Here is a 21,217-nt window from a genome sequence, read left to right on the forward strand (position 1 = left end):
CGGTTTAAAAGTTTGCAAATAGAGGTCTGTGGTATGATTTAATTTACAAAATAAGGTATTTCAGATTGCACTGTTGAGTTCTGATTACAACCAATGACATTTTTATCTTGAAAAAAATTTGTGCTTACATATCAACAAACAAGGCCCTTCTCCCAAAATGCAGCTCCCTAAATCGAATCATAAATCATATGGTGGAAATTTTACGTTTTTTACTAATTTCACAGTTTATGAACTAAAATTGATTTTGAAGTTCATTTTACACAACTGCAGTTTAATTTTTGGGTATGTGTTTTGTCAATATGTAAATGTAATTTAAAAAATATAATAAAAAATTTCTTGATTGAATCAGAACATAACAATGTAATTTGAAATATGTTATTTTGTAAATTAAATTATACTACAGACCTCTATTTGCAAACTTTTAAACCACATACATCTGTTTACAAATAAGGCAAACCACAAGCATTATTTTTATACTTTGCCCTTATTAGATACTTTAAGATAGTATTCATGAATGATAAAGACGAGATCATTTGGAAGAAGCTGAAAAATCTACAAGCCCTTCAAGTTGATCATGATTCATTTATATTTGAAGGTGAGAAATAAGTGTAACGCCGATGTTAGTGCTATGAAAGGGAGGATGGACGAAACGGAAACTGCCTTAGCTGCATCAAAGTCGAAACCACTCAAGAGAAAGATAAAACTAATTTAGCAAATAAAGGATTGATGGTAGCTCAAAGCTCCATTGTTGCTATGCGTAAAAAAGTTGAAGCTTTAGAGGCAGAGAAATCTATTGCCAAAGTTACTTTCGCACAAATAGTGAAAGATCTAAAGGAGCAAATAAACACGAACTTAGCCCAAGTTACCGAAAAAGCCAACCAACTAGGACTTAGCCAACCACTAAAGTTCAGGGCTGTGTTTCTTTAGACTTTAAGGCGAATTTATCCTGATGCCGACTTTGACTTCTAGGTGAAGCTTATGCCATCCGAAGATAATGAAGATGTTCCTGAAACTCCTCTGCAAGGAGAATTTCCTGATCCCTTTTAGTTGCTTACCTTTATTGTAATTTATGGTTTACTTTTAGCAATTGTACAAACATTTCATTTATATAAAATTTCACTTGTTTATTCGGCTATGTGGATGTCTAGATAAAATTCAGTATCATTTTTTAGAATGTTTCGATTTAATGATTGTGACTAGAACCCTTTTAACATGCATATGATTAGTCTTTAATATGATACAAAATGATTCTAAATGAGATGTTAAAATAAAGGAATCATATTTGATTGCATTCGACTGCGCAAAAGGCAGGATTTACAAAGAAGATTACATACTACCAAAAGGTAGTTTTATTGATAATTTTTTTAAGGGTAATTAATTTATTAGTCCCTATATTTTGACAAAACACACTATTTAGTCCCTATATTTTTAAAAAACACACGGTAAGGTCCCTAACCTTTTTCTTAGTAAACTATTTAGTTCTTCCGTCTGTTTGTTAGATTTTTTACGGTTTATGAATTCAGAAATGACTAAATTAGCCTTTACTATTTATCAGCCAAACTATTTATCAATCAAAAGTAATTCACAGCTTTACGTCTTTCTCTCACAACTCGCGCTCACAAAAAAATGGAGAAAAGATTGAATCTCTAACCCATAATCGAATCACTCATGCTTACTCTTCGTGTTTGAATGAAGGTAGAAATCTCTCTCGCTTACTCTTCCTGTTAGAATTGAAGGTGGAAATCCTCTTACTCTCAATGGTGAGTTTAATTTCCTCCATATTCTCAACTCATGTTTACTGCCAACTGCTTCAGCGATGACGAAAGATGTTTTTGCTAATCCAGATTAACTAACAGAATCTTCATAAGAGAACGACAGAGACTAAGCAGTTCACCAAGAAAAACGTTAGGGACTAAACAATTCATTGAGAAAAAGGTTAGAGACCTTACCATGTGTTTTTTAAAATACAAAGACTAAACAGTGTGTTTCGTGACAATATAGGGACTAATAAATTAATTACATTTTTTTAAAAGAAGCTACATTCCATGTTTGGGGAATAGGTCTGTAACATCTCAATTTTGTGCATTTTATTACATATAGACATATGCATTACATGATATTATTATGAAAATTAGAAAATAATATTTGCATTTTACATGTCATTATGTCATTACACACATGATAAATTTATATAGCTAATAATATTAGGACAAGTGAAAGTGTATGAATATTTAAGTGTATCTTAAAGTATATAGACTAAATTGAATAATCTGAAAAGTATACGGACTAAAAATGTAATTTTTTTATTTAAATACAATTTCAGAATTATCATCAACAACTGGTACTAAGTATAAACATATGGGTAAATAAGAAAATTTATCTGAACCTATAAGATAATCTTGTGTAAGGATTAAATGAGTTATTCTAATATAAAAATTTCCAGAACTTTAGTGGGAGAAATACTTTTAAGAGAGAGAAAGTGAAGAAAAAGAAGAAGAAGAATGTATGTTTATACATCATTTTGTACAAAATTATTTCATAATTTTAGAAGTTGATTTTGAGGGAGTTGAAAAAGAGAAAGTTTTTAGTTTAGGTCTTAGTTAAACTCTAAAATTTGTTGCATGCAATTTGGTGAAGTATTTTAAGAGATAAGGTTTAATCTATTAGACTAGCTCTAAGTTGAATTCTACACATGAAGTTGTCTTTGTGGTACGTTTTTGAAGCATTTAAAGACTTGATTTGGAGATGTATTACGAATAAGAAATGTTCATTTATATCTTAACTAGTGTTCTAAAAAGTTTGGTTAGTATTGAATTTGTATGTGAGGATATAACTAGGAAAGAAGTTCATGTGTACTGTGTTGCATATGTGCTGACACAAGGTCGGATTATAAATTCGATTATAAATTGTAAAGAACTCATAAAATTCTGAATTTTGGATATGTTATACTCTTCTTAAGTACGAAAAAAGAATCATATCATTTTGAGTTATAGCGTTTGAGTTATGAGCGATTTCGTGGAACTGGTACGGGTAAATTGTTATTAAAATTGGACTTGAAGAGAAATTTTGTAATAAATCATGTATATTCGGAAATTTTAGTATAATATGTATATATGAGTTTAGAGTAAAATGAAACCAGAATTAGTTCATTTGTGTCACACCCGACCCTAAACGACCTCAATCGGCATCGGACGTGAAATAAAAAGATCATAATCAACAATTAGGAGTCTCCAACATCGGCTAATTGGTCAGTAACCTTCTCTATATCATGTACTTTATCACCTAAAAACATTAAAACATTTAAAGAGGTGAGACAAAAATCTCAGTAAGAAACTATCAGCTATAAAAACCAACTTATTGAACATAGCTACATATATACCTTTAAAAAAGGATTTAATTAAAACCTTATAAAATATATTCAAACCCAAAGTTCATAATATAGTCAAAGTAGTAAACCAAAAACCAAGAATATAAAATCTTGTATCGATTCTTGAGTTCAAAACCTTATAAAATATTATAATCAAATAAGCGTTTTATCAAACCAAATCGTAATCAATTAAACGTAAAACCTTATATCAAAATCAATCATAACGTAAAACATAATCCAAATAAACTTAAAACATTGTATCCATCCTCGAGTTTCTCCCCTTAAGTATCAATCCATAACCACATATATAATCGAGACATCTCTTAACATTGCATATCCCATATGGTCTTACCGACACTTCTTTGCCATACCCAATAGGTCTTTCAAACTGTGTACACAGGTCATGTCCCTCACTGAACATGGTCTTCAAATATGGAATCACCGATCCGGATAGCTCTCGATGGATATAAAATCATAAAATCATAACGTACTCAAATTTCCTTTCACAATCAAATTCCAAACTATTTCATAACCATAAATCATTTGGCTTCAATTAGCCCTATCATAAAAATCATATTTGGACTTCAATCCAAAATAATAACAACAATAACCGCAACAAATTTCTCAATCCAAAAACAATTCGTAAAAAATCATCAAATTCATTTTGTTCAATATAGATATATATTGAAACCAAAAACATATATGTATATATGTAATCAACCAAATTAAGCCTTAAATCAACATAATCAAGTAAAATCTGAAATTCACATAGAAGCAGAATCAATAGCTTCATTTGAACCGTAATTTCACAATAAAAAGCAAAATCATGAAAAAAAACCCTAAAATATCAATTTCTGAAACTTCTTTGATTGTAGATATATCTATATACATAAAACTCAAAATAGAGTTGATAGTTACTTACCTTGGCTACTAATTAAAAACCACAAACCCGTTCAATTCGCCTCTCAACTCTGTCTAAGACATTTCCCTCCAAACACTGTCGAAATTCAGAAACTCTTCGGCTAGGACTTAGATCTATACATAAGGATGCTATGTTTCCAATTTCGAGTGATTCGGACGATCGAATCTCCGTAAATCAAAGAAACGGTGAAGAACGGTTCAGAGAAAACTGATAATAAAAATGAATGAAAAAGAAAACGAAAAAGAAAATGATAATGATGTTGATGATCCCGCCGCCTGAGATTTGAGTTTGAGATATATATCTCAAATTTGGCTAATATCATATATGGTCCTCCATCTTTATATAATCTTTTAAAAATTACTCTAAACTTTTAATTTACACTTAAAACCATCAAATTAACTCCAAATTTTTCCTATAACACTAAATAAAAATCATACACTCAATCATTATAAGATATATTAATACCAAAATATAAATTTTAGAAATTTAGTCACGGACGTGACAATTTGGATAAGTGAAAGAATAGTTATAAGGTTTTTAATGTAAGAAGTCATATTAGTATAGAAACAAATACCATTTGTAATGAAATGAAAAATAAAAATCAGTAAGCAAATAATTTTGAATTATGCTGTAATTTTTATTTAATCATATGCTAAGTTATATTATAGGTGCTTATTATAAAAAAAATTGAACCGATGTAACAGACGGAGAATAATGGAACAAAATGTTTATATTTTTTAAGAGTATATAATTTATTGGTTCATACCTGTTTACGTAACACAATGTTTAGTCCAACTATTTTGAAAACACATTATAAGGTTTATATCTTTTGTCAACATTAACACTTTAATCATTCTATCTATTTTTTTTAGATTTTTAACCGAACATACCTTAACTTTCAAGACAACCATAGTACGATACAAAATGACCATGTCACTCTGTTATTTTCTATCTGTCTATTTATGCTATATGTAACGGTTAGTTTTATAAAAAAATAGACAAAATGACCAAATGGTTAACAGTGACAAAAAAATATGAACTTTATAACGTGTTTTTCAAAATATAAGGACTAAACAATTTGTTTAGGTAAAAAAGAGATGACTAATATTTTTATTTTTACTGATATCAGAAATTAAATGTGAATATTGACACTTTATTCCTAAGCTACTTTGTAAGTTAATGGAGGTAACGGAAATGAAAGGTAAGATATGGAAATGGAAGTTAAAAATTAACATTGTTTGAGAGTTTATACAATGTAAATACGAGTTACAAATTTAACTTCGTTTGAGAGTTTAAATATACATGAGAAGGAAAGTTAAATTTATTATGGAGACATAATTTTTTTTTAATGAATCCATTATTTCCATTCACTTCCGGTTTGGATGTTAGAGTTTGAAGGTTAAAAGGAAGTAATAATTTTTAATTTTTTTGGTTACGAAAGTAATAATTTTTAGGGAAAAGTACAAAAATAAACCTTGTGGTTTGGTCCATTTTCGAACTGCACCCATGTGGTTTAAAAATTTGCAAAGTGGTACCATGTACTTCATTCCGTTAGCAAACACATACCAAATTGACTAACTGTGTTAAAAGTCAAAGGAAAAAGAGTTAATTTGGTCCTTATATTTATTTATTTTTATAAATTGACCCCCTTATTATCTAATTATCACAAACAAACCCCAAAATAAAAAATAAAAATCAAATATATCATCTTCTTCGTCTCCCTTTAATTTCTTATTTTTTCCCTTCTTTCTCTCTCCTCTCTCTCTTAATTTCTCTCTCTAAAATAAAGCTTTATTTTAAGTAAACATCGTTCTCTTAAAAAAAAAAAAGAACTCTCTTCCATTAAATCATATGGAAATCCTCAATCTTCTTCCTTTTCCTGTAAATACCTATTTCCCGTCTCTACTCTCCAACCCAAAGAACAAAATTAGAGATCAATAAAGTATCCGTTTTAAGCATTCAATTAATTAAGAAATCAAAATGTCGATCATTCCGAGCATCTTCGGCGGCTGGAGAAGCAACATCTTCGATCCATTATCTCTCGACGTCTGGGATCCCTTCCAGAACTTCTCGATGGGCTCTCTAGTCCCTCGATCGGAGCTATCGAACGAAACAACGACGTTTGCAAACACAAGAATTGACTGGAAGGAGACACCCGAGGCTCACATATTCAAAGCAGACCTTCCAGGTTTGAAGAAGGAAGAAGTGAAAGTGGAGGTTGAAGAAGGTCAGGTTTTGCAGATAAGTGGGGAAAGAAGTAAAAAGAAAGAAGAGAAGAATGATAAGTGGCATAGGGTTGAAAGATCCAGTGGCCGATTCTTGAGGCGGTTTAGGCTGCCGGAAAATGCAAAACAGTTTCAAAGTCTAATTGCAAAGATTCCTCAGTTTCCATTTCAGCGACGCCTTCAAAAGAATTAGAATCGAATAGAAAGATTAACAAGTAATTTAGCACAATTAATGCAAATTAAGCAATAATAAGAGTTTTCACTTACTTTCATGTTTTCTCCTCGGCTTTTTTCGCACCTTCACGAATATGCAAATGCAGACTACTAGTATCACCAGACTAATTGTCAGAATCACGATGACGATGAAAGTTTGTGTTTTATTGCTTTTCTTTCCTGCAGATAATCAAATCATTCCCATTAAAAAATTGAGTGTATTATGTTTAATTCTATTATGTCGGAGAGGGCAAAACATTCGGGGGATCAATGGACTCAAATTTTAAAAAGTACAAACTTTTTCTGGACTAAGCATTAGGGACGACGAAAACTCACGTTGTGGATTTCATATGATTTAATGGAAGAGAGTTCTTTTTTTTTTAAGGAGAACGCTGTTTACTTAAAATAAAGCTTTATTTTAGAGAGAAAAATTAAGGGAGAGAGGAGAGAGAAAGAAGGAAAAAAAATAAGAAATTAAATGGAGAAGATGGTATATTTGATTTTTATTGTTTATTTTAGGGTTTGTTTGTGATAATTAGATAATAAGGGGGTCAATTTATAAAAATAAATAAATATAATGATAAAATTAACTCTTTTCCCTTCGACTTTTAACACCGTTAGTCAATTTGATATGTATTTGCTAACGGAATGAAGTACATGGTACCACTTTGCAAACTTTTAAACCACAGGGGTGCAGTTCGAAAATGGGCCAAACCATAAGGTTTATTTTTGTACTTTTCCCTAATTTTTATTAACCTTCATTTATTCTCGAAAAACAACTTCTAAATAAAGTTAATTAGATATTTAACATTCGATTACATATAGGTTAAATATCACATTTAAATGAATACGGGCATATTATCCCTTTGTTTGGGAATTTCGGAGACAAAAGTTAAAGGGAAAATTACACAGAAATTCATATTTCAAAAACTATTTATAACTATGTCAAGTCATGATTTTGAATTATATCAAACTAATAAAATCAGTACTTTTAATATATTTTAAGGATTGGAATTTATAAATTAGAAGTCTACAATATATTTTTCAGGGTTTATAATTTATTAATCGGAGTCTATAATTTTTAAATTATGGTGTAAAATGATAATGTATTGAGAATAATGACATATTAAGAATTAAGTTTAGTGATATGACTTAGTTGTAATTTTGTACTTAATTATGATATTCCTGTATTTGACCCAAAGTTAAATGGGATAATGGTAGACTTGGGCATGGGCCGGCGAACCCGTCCGGCCCGTCCAGACCTAGATCTATTTAATCGGACTTAGACACATAAAAATACATTCAGGTTCGGTCCGGCCCAAACCCGTATAAGCCCGTAAAAAACTGGACGGACTTGGACTTTACATATTGGGTAAACTACACAATAATCGAGATTAACCAATTATTTACAAGTATCTCAAATTATTAAACAAATTTATTTAAATATCAAATTTGATGGTTATTTTGAAATCTGTATTTTTTTTACAACTGATTAACTAAAAATTTGACAAAAACAAAAATAAAGTTATGATATTCTGATATTTTAAAATTAAAAATCATAAAATGATAAAATACATAAAAACGATTTTTATAATTATAAATTAAAATTAAAATCTGATTTTATATGTAATTTCCTCTTACATATTTTACATCGCCCAACCCGACCTGATATAATATATATGCTATTTTATAAATTATAATATAATATATAATTATAATTATATAATTTTATAAATTATAAATATTAAAAAATTTGCCTAACCTAATCTCCTCCTCTCCTTCACGCCGCACAACACAAACACAAAGAGAGAAGAGCCTCCTTCACGCCGCCGCCTGCAGGGAACCCTCCTTCGCCGCCGCAGGTTTGTTTTCTCGTATCTTTTTCTCTGTTTTCGTTTCTCTGTGTTTTATAAATTATAACGTGGTGCTTTCGTTCTATTTTCGTTTCTCTTTGATTTTGATACTGTTTCTTTCGTTACATAGGTTTCTCTAAATGTCAAAGGGGTTTTCGCTTGTGGTTAACTTTCTTGTGTTGACGGATTGAGACTGTTACTGCATTGCAAAACATATTTGTTATAGATGGTACTGATTAGGCGGTTAATTGAAAAGCTCTAACTTTTTGTTTTTCCCTTTTTCTTTAACTGAACAATGAAGTAGGCATAAACATAATATGTATGAGTGCTTTCGTTCTATTTTCATTTCTCTTTGATTTTGTCGAAGTTTGAATGTACCAATTTTATGTGTTTTGTGAATTATAGCTGTTTTGTGAATTATTCTTGACCTCCTTCCCGAAGAGCTGTTTTGTTTTGTGACATTTTAAATTTAATTATAATTTTTTTAAATATATAGATTGGTTTAGACGGACGGGCTTGGGATTTACATCTCAGGCCCAAGCCCATCCCGATTAAATTTTATGTGGGCTGGGCTTGGGCTCATCAGGCTTTATTAAAAGGCCGACAGGCCCGGCCCAGACCGGCCCATGCCCAGGTCTAGATAATGGAAAGGAAAGAGCTTTATTTTGTGATGCATATGGTAGTATTGAGGGCTTTGTCTTTTATGGTTTTATTTTGTAATGTTAATAGCTGATAGTTCTGTCAGTGCATATATGTTGAAATGCTTGTTGATTTAGATTCATACAGTAATATTAACTGATACTTTTATAAAATTCGTCTGATACTGTCTGTACTAATTTCTGTATATTTTTTATCCCATGAACAGCAATGGCTGCTGAAGAAGCAGGAATGTTTGCAGTTCGTCAAACTGTTGGAAGTGTGTTATGTTGTAAATGTGGCATTCCAATGCAACCAAATAGTGCTAATATGTGCGTGAAGTGTTTGCGATCAGAAGTTGACATAACGGAAGGTTTGAAGAAGCATATGATTATTAGACACTGCCCAGAGTGTGATACCTATCTTCAGCCACCAAACACGTGGATTCGGGCGCAACTAGAGTCCAAGCAGTTGTTGTCGTTCTGTATAAAAGCACTGCACTTGCCAAAAAATGTTAGGATGGTAAATGCAGAATTTGTTTGGACTGAGCCACATTCCAAAAGAATCAAGCTGAGCCTGAAAATTCAGAAAGAGGTTCTTAGCGGTGCAGTTCTTGAACAAGCATTTGTTGCTGTGTTTGTTCAGCAGGAAACAATGTGTGATGCTTGCGTAAAAGTTCAGGCTAACCCTGATCAGTGGGTTGCTTCTGTCCAGCTTCGGCAGCATCTTCCTCATAGGCGAACATTTTTTTACTTGGAGCAGCTGATTTTGAAGCATAATGCTGCTGTCGATGCTATTAAAATCAATCAAATGGATCAAGGTATTGATTTTTTCTTCGGAAATAAAAGTCATGGTGAGAAATTTGTTGAATTTATAAGTAGAGTTGCACCAGTGAAGAAACACAATAGTGAGCAACTTGTGTCCCATGATACCCACACTAGCACCTACAATTACAAATATACTTTTTCTGTCAAATCTCCCCAATTTGCCGGGAAGATTTGATCTTTCTTTCTGCCTCCAAAGGTTGCAGGTAATTTAGGGAATCTTGGTCCAATTGCAATATGTATAAAAGTGACAAACAGGATAGCTTTACTCGATCCCTTAACGCTTAGACTGGGCTATTTGAATGCGGACCAGTATTGGAAAGCTTCCTTTAAGTCTCTAATTACTAGCAGACAGCTTGTGGAATATATCGTTTTAGATGTTGACATCACTGGTCCAGAAGTTAACATCGAAGGAGGGTCAAAGTATGTTTTAGCTGATGTCCAAGTAGCTCGTTTATCAGATTTTGGGAGGAATGATAATATTTTCTCTGTGAAAACACACCTTGGCCATATTCTAAAACCCGGTGATCAAGCACTTGGATATGACTTGTATGCTGCCAACACCAATAATTCTGACCTAGACAAGTGCAAAGGCCTTGTTCTTCCTCAAGCAATTTTGATAAAGAAGAGCTATGAAGAGAAGCGCCAAAGAAAACGCGGCAAGCCTCGTTCTTGGAATCTGAAGTCTCTCAACATGGAAGTTGATAAGTCTAGAGGTAGCTCTGACCCAACGAACAGAGAATATGAAGAGTTCTTGAGGGATTTGGAAGAGAACCCCGACTTGAGGTTCAATATTTCTTTGTATAATAAAGATGGGGAAGACTTACCATCTATTGCTCTCGACGAGTTGCTTGCTGATCTTGATATTAGTGACATGGAACGCGATGAGGATGATGTCATGTCGGAATGAAGGTTAAGTAAGTTTTTTTCTTGTTTTAGCTCAAAATCATTAATAGTGCTCTAGACGAGTTGCTTGCTGATCCTGATATTTGGAAGTAGTTTAATTTTCTGGAATATGACACCCAAAAGCATATGTTATGAATCTGGAACTGAGAATGGTGAAATTGTTTATGTTTAACTGCTTTTCTGTTTATCTGGTTATAACTTTATCCTTGTCTTATTTTGTTTGCATTAGTTTTATCAGGTCGTAGCTTCAGAAATTATTGAATGTTAGATTGGTTAAATGATAGAAACTCAATAGTTAATTATTTGGATTTCCCCCCTCGAAATGATTCCATGTTAAATTCAATTAGGTTGTAAATGAGACCAGCCACTAATGAATAGCTGGACATTCGGCTTGATCATGTTTGGTTTGATTCTTAAACGAACCGAGCTTGAGCACGACGAAACTCGGTTCAGAAGCTCACGAGCAGGCTCGGATATATGTTTATGAATAAACTCGATTATAATGTTAATGAACATGATCATGAACAAGCTTGATTCGATTATTTTTTAATAATAGTATTTCTATAAAGAGAAAATGTATAACAACGTAGTTTGTGTGTAAGGATAATACATCTCCCAACCCCCGAAATTGTCCAAAAGATGTAACTGATCGATGAACTTCAAAATGTTATAACTAATCTCATATGTCACATGACAACATATGAAATGTACCCCTTGAAAGCCAAGAACAATTTTACTTCTAAGATTATCAAGTTAGTTAAACATTATTTAAAAACTAAAGATATTCTACACCAGTTGCATATCAATTGGTTTTCGTTTTTTTCTTTAATTTAATAATAGATTTGGATATGGAATATTTATAAATTTAATGCAATATTTGGATTTTTAAAAAATATTTTGTCCAAAACACAGTATAATTTTTAATTTGAGGAAAAATTAAATATTGGGTTAATTTGAGGCAAATTAAAGAGTTTGGGGGGTCAAATTAGAATTTTAATGGGGGGAATTATAAAGAGGAAGGCCCTAATTGTAACTATTTAATGAGTTCGGGGTCAAATTGGAAGGAGTTAAAATGATAGGGTGAATTTTAAAATACGGAGGGGTGTAATTAAAATGCATGAATCAATTTACGGAAATTAGGAATTGCAGGGGTCAATTTGTAAATCTGGAGGGGTGCGATTAAAACGGATTAAAATGCACGGGTCAATTTATGGTAATTAGAAATTACAAGGGTCAATTTATAAATGTGGAGGGGTGCAATTAAAACGAATTAAGGTACATGGGGTCAATTTTCGGTAATTAAGACCTGAGGGTGTTAATTTATAAATGCAAAAATCTAATCTTGATCAAGGGATGAGAAGAGGGTTCCTATTTATTATAAATTAGAGGAAGTTAGGGTTTTTTTTTTAAACTTTCTGTCTCCTCTCTCAAAACTTGTACTCAAGACTAGCTCACAACATCATGAAAACGAAAATGGAAAAACTTCCAAAGTCCACCATGGACATGGAAGAAGACTAGTTGAGTTTTCTTCTTTTATATATAATTTGTTTGATTGTTCGGTTCAAGTCAGATAACTTTCAGCTAGGGATGGCAATGGGTACTATATCCGCGGGTATCCGGCACTACCCGATCCTAATGGGACTATTCGTACCCTGTATAAAAGGGTATGAGACGGGTATGGGATCAAAACGATTACCCGTTAGGGTAATGGGATGGTATGGGAATACCCCCAAGGGTACCCGGTACCCGTTATCCGCCATAACTTTTTTTATATATTATTGTTTTTTAGATGTGGAGGGCGAGCCTTGGCGCAACGGTAAAACGTTGTTGCCGTGTGACCAGAGGTCACGGGTTCGAGTCTTAGGAGCGGCCTCTTGCCAATTGGCAAGGGAAGGCTTGCCCCCAATACACCCTTGTGGTGGGACCCCTCCCCGGACCCTCGCTCAGCGGGGACGCGTAATGCGACCGGGCCGCCCTTTATTGTTTTTTAGATGTAAATTGTGAGATTTCAACTCAATCATTTTGTTTTTCAACTATTGAGTGATATGACTAAGCTAATTTATTCTTATTGATTAATATTCAATTTTTAAATGAATGATTTATTAAATTTGTACTTTGTTAAATTTGTAATATTTTTTGTTTTATTTATTGATTCTTAACGGGTAAGGGTATTCGCGGGTACCCGTGAATTAAATGGGACAAATATAGAATGCAAAAAGTATACCCGTCAGGGTAATGAGACGAGTACGAGTAATTAAAAAATAAATGGGTAAGGGTTTGAAATTGATACTACCCACGAGTACCCTCCCGTTGCCATCCCTATTTTCAGCATCCAATTAAAAATCCAATTAAAATTTATTGTATAGTTTGATTGTTTGGTTCGAGTCAGATAACTTTCAGCATCCAATTAAAATTTATCGTGTACATTATAATTCGAACTTGAGATCTCTAAAACTCGTTCATAGGCAAAACAGCAAACAACAAGCAATAAAAACTCGAAAAACTATTGCATTTTCAAATTCAAACACTGTTTTTATCACATTGAACCACAGTTTTCTACCAGCAAGATTGTGATAAATGTGAATTATTCAAAATATCCTTAAGTTTGATAGTCACAATTAATTTAATTCAAATCGAATTTTAGGTAGTCAGGATTAATTTAATTCAAATCAAATCGATTTTAGGCATCAATTTAGCTTTCAAGTCGACAATATTTTAGGTCAAGTACAAACAATATACAAATATTTAATGATTCATCCAATCCCAAATTGTATAAAAGATGTTACAAAATTAGTAATTCTTCCAATGGGGTTGCAGCATCAAACAAAACACTAAATTTAAAACTAAATCAAGAACCAGCACTAGGCAAAGCTGCCATAAAAGAATTATAGGAGGATTCCAGATCAAAATGCAACTGCCGAGCCTGCTGTTCAGTTAACTCATCTGCTGCCCCCATCTTCGACAGCCTCGATATCCAGTCTTTCATCTTAATCTTCCCCTCGAAGTCCGGTGGTAAAATGCTCAACTTATTAAGAGAAGCCGAGAGGTCCGAGAGCAGAGGGTGCACCTGATCAACCGCCACCATATTCAGCTTCAAAGAGTCCATTGCCGTAATGAAGTTCTGAACACACTCAGCAACAGTCGCAGCTGAGGTATTAGTTGATGCAGAAGCAGCAGCTCGATGTTCAACCGTCGCAGGCACGCCAGAGGTCACCAAACGGTTTATGGCAGCAGGGCAATCCATCTTGTATGTGTCTGCAAACCGTTCAATGCTTGGAACGGTGTCTTTAAGTGCAGAAGCTAAGGTTTTGAAATGAGCGATAAGTTTCTGGCATTCAGTTTCGTACTCTGATGAGGGGATAATGTCACGAATATAAGCTTTCTCAAGCTTTTCAGTGGCTTTAATTATGGCGTAGAGCTCAGCAAAGTTCTCGTACATTTCTCTCTCGCGCTTGTCGTTCCATAGCTTGACCTCCATTGGGTATATGTAAGAAAAAGGGGAAAAAAGCTACTCTAAAGGTTAGATATACATCAAGGTATACGAGGAGGATTGGAGAAGAGAACGGGACACGCGCAAAGAGCACTAGCCTTCTAGCTGAAAAACAATCAAACGCATTGAAATAAATCGCAATGGACTAGAATTCCTCCAAATTAACAGCATAACCAGTAATTACAAAAGTTAAACAAGCAAGGATGAGATAAAAACAAGACCTAAATGTGGGACTAAATTCATCACTACGATAAACAAAAGAAAATCAATATGCTTCATCAAACTAATCACATATATTCGTGAAGTATCAACCGAGACGAACAAAAACAGAAAAAGCCTGGAAAGCAGGTAACTTTTCTATTCTTCTTGACCGACTTAGAGTTGGAAAACTCACCAGGGACAAGAGAAGAGTGTCAAAGAAGTTCCGAACACAAGTTTACAATAAGAGGTTGGACTCAGTCGTGTATATATAAGAGGTGAAGGTCAGTAGTGAAAGTGGAAATCCCAAACTATCCTCTTGTTACTTTCTACTTATCCAGCTCGGATTTTAACTTGTCCACAATTTCTCCTTAATTGTAATTACTAACCAGATTAAAACCCCCCATGTTGCTTCAGGATTCATAAATTTTAAAATTCAAAACTATACTTGTTAAAGAATCCTCAAAATATTATTATTATGTAACGAGTTTCAGTTACAATTAATTAGATGAAAAAGAAAAAAAAAATGCAGTAAAAAAAAATTGGATTGAACAGCAAACTCGTCTATACTTTTCACATGAGAAAAAAGAGAGAGAGAGAGAGAGAAAGGGAAGACATTTACAGCCGGGGAGCAGCCTCAGCTAAAAGGTGTCAAAACATACTCTTGTGACAATCATCTGTGAAGAAAATAAAAATTTATTCCAGTTAAAAAAGTCAAAATCAATCAAACTTGAGAAACAGAGTGCTGAAAACATAGAGATTAAAAGCTCAGATTCGGAGGTAAATGAGGTGTTTAAAATAAGAGATTAGTGGTACCATCGGATGGAACGAATAGCATAAACACAATGATGCACAATTAAACTAAAGCTAATAAAAGACATCACCAGATATTAGACAGTGCTAACACCGTATAAATAGCAGCAAGTAATCTTAGGAAACTAAGACACAGTGACTGATAAATATTCAGGGGAGCCTTTGGTAGGGGCATCAAAAAAGTAAAATGACAAATCAAACACATAAAATAGAACAACCGAAGCACAGATATTCTTTACACAAATATGCAAAAGATGATAGAACTTTTTCATAGAAGGCCAAAGCAAATCAACGAAGTGAAGAGCTAAAACACAGACAAAAAAGTAGAAGTAAGGGAGAGAAAACAGGGCAAGAACAATTAGGAACATGTTCATATACTTGTTTCTCTACAAAAATAAATAAATGCATAATCATGATCAATTTGACTAGAAATGGCAACCCACTTCAGATTGAACCCGTAATAGAATGAAAAGCATTGAAATTCAAGCAAACAAAAGATGGGTATTTCAACAAACAGAATAAACTCCTAATTATATCAAAAAAATAACAAACAAAATTATAAATTGAGCAACTAATCTTACCAAAAACTTCATAGAATGAAGGGAAATTGAAAAAGCAGAAGACATGAAATCTAAATTATGGAGAAAGAGAAGCTCAGCTCAGCAGATGCAAAGAGTATAATATTTGACTACCAAATCCTAAGAAAGTACACAGCATATCCAAGCATTAGAAAGAAGAAGGAAATAAACCATTTCATTACCGCAGATGTAAAAGGTAGATCAAACTTCTTTTGGCCACACAAAGAAATGAAAGCACACAACTCATAATCTATCAACAAAGCAACCTGCAAATAAAGGAAATAAATAAACTACGGAGAAACCGAATAACAAAAGTAAACAACAAAGAAACAAAATATAAAAGCTCAGAAATCTTGGAAGAAGGAACTAAAATAAAAGCTGACAAATTGTCGAAACAAGAGAAAAAGAATGGAGAATCGGGGGAAGATGAAGGAAACCGAAGAGGAAGAACGAAAACTGCAAATGTAGGTGGAGCAAGATAGAAAGAATGAAAGATGCAGAGCAAGACTAACACTAAGGGAGCTTAAATGACATCGTTTCTTTGCAAAGTTGACTGAAAGATATCCAATTTCAGTTTCACTGTTGATGAGATTTTCTCCTCTAGATATATAGGTATAAGTAGATTATCCATTATGATTTTTATTCTTTAAATTTGAACTGAGAATAAACTAAATCAGCTGGAGTACTTATTTCACAAACAAAATTACATTGATCAAATTGCTATTTTCTAAGCCTAAAAAGCAGCTAAGTTTTCCATTCTTCTCAAATCCGCAGGTTTAACGAGGAACCAACCAGAAGAACAAATCAACAAGATAAGCTAACAGATCCTAGAATCAGAAATCAAATAAAAGAAAATCAAAATTTAGAAACAGAAAATCAAAACCCTTTCAAAAAACCAAATAAAAAAAAAGTACCTTAGAAACTTGTTGTTTTCCACCAGTAGGTCATCATAAAGACAAAATAAAAAAAAAACCCAAAGAAGAGGGGAATGGAAATAAATGATAAGAGAGAGAAAGAAGTTACACTTACTCACAGAAAGTTAAAAGAACGCGGTTTCGAAGAACGTGAAGACTCATTCCCTGTGTTGCAGAGACGAGAGAGAAAATAGAGGAAAGAAGAAGATGATGTATATGTAATGTAAGGTAGTTTGCGTGTGGGCTCGCATATATTATTATTTCTGCTTACGGCATCTACGTGTAGCAGTTGAGAAGAGCAGACGAAAAAGAAAAAACAATCATTTTTCCCCCAATTCAATTTATTACGCCCGATCCAACCCTATATTGTCATTTCACTCTCTGCAAGTGAAAACTGTGTGAAACGCTGCCACAAATAACCTAAATCGAATGGAAAAGGGGGAAAATCGACCAATTAACATTCAATTTGGAAACTGAAAGACAGAGGAGAGAAAATAGAAGACCTTACCTGGATTGGAGATCAAATCACGCTATCTGTTCGAGATCAGCAACCGAAGCGGAATTGAAAAAATGAAGGTAGATGGAAGAGATCAAGGGTCCAACAGGAATGAAAGGGAAAGGAGAAATTCAAAGAGTATTCTCGAACCTTAGGACAAGAGAGTAGCCGGAGGAGGGAGGCAGAAGAAGATGAAGCAACGACGTGAGAACGATGCCGAGACCCGATAGTAAAACGACGTCGTAGTTTCAAGGGATTTAGGAGGAGGGTAAATTACAGCCATAGCCGCTGAACTTTGATAATTTTTACGGCATGGCTACTAAGGTGCCCGCTATGGTTACTTTGTTTTTTACAAAGTACCATTACTTGGTGTGTTTTCACCATTGGATGATGGAGCATAAAATTAATCCAATGGTGAAAACACACAAAGTAAGACTTACTTTGTAAAAAACAAAATAAGCATAGCCTTTATTTGTTAAGCACTGAAAAGCCTATCAAATAACATTTCCATATGACATGTACTTCTATACTAGACCTAGGTATGGGTTGGGCTCGGGTCGGGCCTGTCGGGCTTTTAATAAAACCTGACGAGCCCAATCCCAGTCCAGCCCACAATAAATTGAGTCGGGTTCGGGCTCGAACTGGGTTCAGGTCTAAAATATGAATCCCAAGCTCGTCCGTCCAAACCAATCTGTATATTAAAAAAAATACAATTAAAATGCCACACCAACTTTTCTTAATAAAAAAAATTAGTACAGACAACACAATATTTAATAAGTTTGGAAAAATTCTAATAAACTAGTAATTGTCTATTAAAACATCAAATCCAAAATAAATTACAACGTAAAAAATATAATTAATTTATATTTATAAATTATAATATATATAAATATATCGGACCGGGCCGATGAAAAATTCATATAGTCCAAGTCCGTCTAGTTTCTGACGGGTTTATACGGGCTTGGGCCGGACCGTGTCTGATACCAATTTTATGTATCCAAGTCCGGCTAAATGGGTCTGGGTCAGGTGAGCCTCACCCATGCCCATGTCTATTCTATACTAATCAAGTGGATATAGTCTGTCAAGTGGATAGGATAGAATATCAACTAAATTTTGCCAGTAATGGTTAATTAATAGTTTATAAATTATTGGGTTAATGAGTTGAATATTTGGCTAGATGTCAGGAAATGAAAGTAATTTATTGTTAATGGTTATATTTTTGTTAGAGCTAGATTAAGTAATTAGAAATGTGTGGAGGCCAAGAAACTATTGAGTTCTAGGTTGAAGCTTTATCAGTGCCAATTAATTAGAGCATTTACTAATGTTGTTTAAATATCTTTAAAATATCTTTCCATATAGGTTAATCTTAAAAAGTAGAACTACGTGGCTTTGATTCCCTATTTGAAAATACCGGGATATGTAGGAAGCTTGATTTATTATCAAGTTCAAGCCAATTAGGTAGATTAAATTAGACATTTAAAGTTTGAATATTGATTGAGATTTTATTAGCGTATTAGGTTATAGCTAAAATAGAAATTTCAAAATCATTCGTTTGTGTAGTGTATGAATTGAATGGTGACTATAGATAAATAAAAATGTAATTAATTATAGTTCGTATTGCCTATGATACGGTTGTGACAGATTAAGCATTTTTTTTATCTATTAGAAAATTAAATTAAGAATTGAACGAGTTAAAAATTGAAGAGTCGAATTCGTAAATCATTATCTTGTCTTTCGTTCATACCTGATGCCGTTTAGGATCGGGTGCGACATAAATTCATAATGAAGGGTTGTAACGGGTTGGGAGAATAGTAGTTTAAAAATTTGAAAATTTGAAAATCTTATAATTTAATAATTTTGTTAATAAAGTCTTGGATATATTTAATAAAATTACTAATACTTGTCACATTTGTAACTTATCCAATTTAATGAGGAAATTACATAGGAAACCGTTTTTAGAGTTTTCTTTACAATTAACTATCTGTTTTTTTTATCTATTATCTTAAGAATTTTTAGTAATCAGATTCTACTATAAATAATTCTTATTTTCTCAAATGATAGCTATTATATTAATTATTTAAATTTTAAAAATCTAAATTCATAACGAAGGGTTGTAACGGTTTTGGAGAAAAATAGTTTAAAATTTTGAAAATCCAACAATTTAATAATTTTGATAATAGTAATTTATCAAATTTAATGAGGAAATTAAATTGGAAATCATCTTTAGTAAGAGGAAATTAGTAATACTTGTCACATATGTAAGTTACCTAATTTAATAAAGAAATTACCTAATCTAATAAAATTATTAATACTTGTAATTTATCTAATTTCATGAGAAAATTATCTAATCTAATAAAATTATTAATATTTGTAACTTATCCAAATTTAATTTGGGTAAAATTCACCCTCAATTTGCATTTATGTATATTTTAACTTTCAAATGAAATATATATTCTCGTTTTCACTTGTCTTTCCATATCAGACTTCCCTTACTGTAGTCTTGACTGCTTAACAATGACGGAAGCTTCCACTTTTATTGATGATACTGAGGAAAATGGTGATTTGATTAGTGCCTTACCGGACTGTCTTATCCAATACATTCTTTCATTTCTCCCTTCAACTAAGCATTCTATTAGAACTAGCATCTTGTCCAAAAGATGACTCTATCAATGGAATGGAGTTTCAATACTCATTTTCAATTCAATTTCATACTATCATATGTTTATTGAACATTTCTCCAATTTCATTGACAATGACCTAAATCTGCACAATGGCTTGAAAGTCAATAAATTTGTCATTAATTCAAGTGATTCATATTTGGGCGAGCTACGTGGTAGATTGGATAGGTGGGCCCGTTTCGCCTCAACAAAAGAGGTGGAAGAGATGATTTTGGATTGTTATGGTTTAGGTATATTAGAAGCGGGTGAGGATTGTGAGTATAAGTTGCTTCAATTGCTATTCGGAAATGCTTCTTTGGTTAAATTGAGGATGCATTGCTATGTTTTTATGCTAGATAAGGGGATAGTAAATTGGGCATCTTTAAAGGCTCTTTATATAAGTTTTGCTTACTTAACTAATGAAAGAATTGAAGATGTTATATCTGGTAGTCCTATGATTGAATTTTTGGAACTACACAAATGTTATGGGTTAGAAAGGCTTACTATTGCATCTAAATCATTTAAAATCCTTCGTTTGTTCGAACTTGATTGCTCTGCTATTGAAATCTCATATCCTCATCTGGAGAAATTGGAACTGTTGGGCCAAATGTGGATTACATGTCTTAAGTTTGATTTGTCAGCTTCAGTCTGTGCTACTTTGGATTTTCAGATTGGAGGCCGCCATTGTGATGAATTTGATAAATTGAGATTGGTTAAGGAGTTTCTTTTGCAGGTCCAGTATGTTGAGGAGCTAAAACTTGGACCTTGTTTTTTGATGGTAAGTTTTTTTAGAATAACTTATTTACTCTTTTAATTTCTAGAATTGTAAATTTGTAGGATTGTAAACATTGTTCTCTCTTAGTTATATTATCATTTCTGAGTATTTATTTATGTATGCTTTAAGGTTATGTCACTTGCTGCAACGAGAGACGAATCATCTCTATTGTTAAACAGTAAATGCTTGACTTTGATGGATGCTTTTTTGATATTGAGACAATCTGGACTCCCTATCTCACATCTCCAATTTCCTTGTTTGAGAAATTAGTTATAAAGCTACGTCTATATGACAATTTTCTGTTAAGTTTGTTTGAATAATTTGGTCTTGATTTCAATATCTTCTAATAA

General features: G+C 32.8%; 1 protein-coding gene and 1 pseudogene across 11 annotated transcripts; one reads left to right on the forward strand and one right to left on the reverse strand.

Annotated features, from left to right (window-relative positions):
• Positions 1 to 8,489: 8,489 nt before the first annotated feature.
• LOC136233404 (uncharacterized) lies at positions 8,490 to 11,160 on the forward strand (annotated as a pseudogene).
• A 2,508-nt stretch (positions 11,161 to 13,668) lies between these two features.
• Positions 13,669 to 17,621, reverse strand: LOC136232432 (vacuolar protein sorting-associated protein 28 homolog 1). 11 transcript variants are annotated; one of them, XM_066021602.1, is made up of 5 exons: positions 17,448 to 17,621; positions 17,059 to 17,359; positions 16,208 to 16,291; positions 15,257 to 15,311; positions 13,669 to 14,541 (listed from the first exon to the last, which is right to left on the reverse strand). In XM_066021602.1, exon 5 carries the CDS (start codon positions 14,422 to 14,424, stop codon positions 13,795 to 13,797), a length of 630 nt encoding a protein of 209 aa, XP_065877674.1. In that variant the 5' UTR covers positions 14,425 to 14,541; positions 15,257 to 15,311; positions 16,208 to 16,291; positions 17,059 to 17,359; positions 17,448 to 17,621; the 3' UTR covers positions 13,669 to 13,794. The 11 variants fall into 11 exon arrangements, with proteins under 11 accessions (XP_065877674.1, XP_065877671.1, XP_065877672.1 ...); XM_066021599.1 differs by having other exon boundaries at positions 17,055 to 17,359; XM_066021600.1 differs by having other exon boundaries at positions 15,251 to 15,311; positions 17,055 to 17,359.
• Between the last annotated feature and the right edge of the window lie 3,596 nt (positions 17,622 to 21,217).

This window comes from Euphorbia lathyris, chromosome 6 (genome assembly GCF_963576675.1).
Source record: "Euphorbia lathyris chromosome 6, ddEupLath1.1, whole genome shotgun sequence".
Taxonomy (NCBI): Eukaryota; Viridiplantae; Streptophyta; class Magnoliopsida; order Malpighiales; family Euphorbiaceae; genus Euphorbia; species Euphorbia lathyris.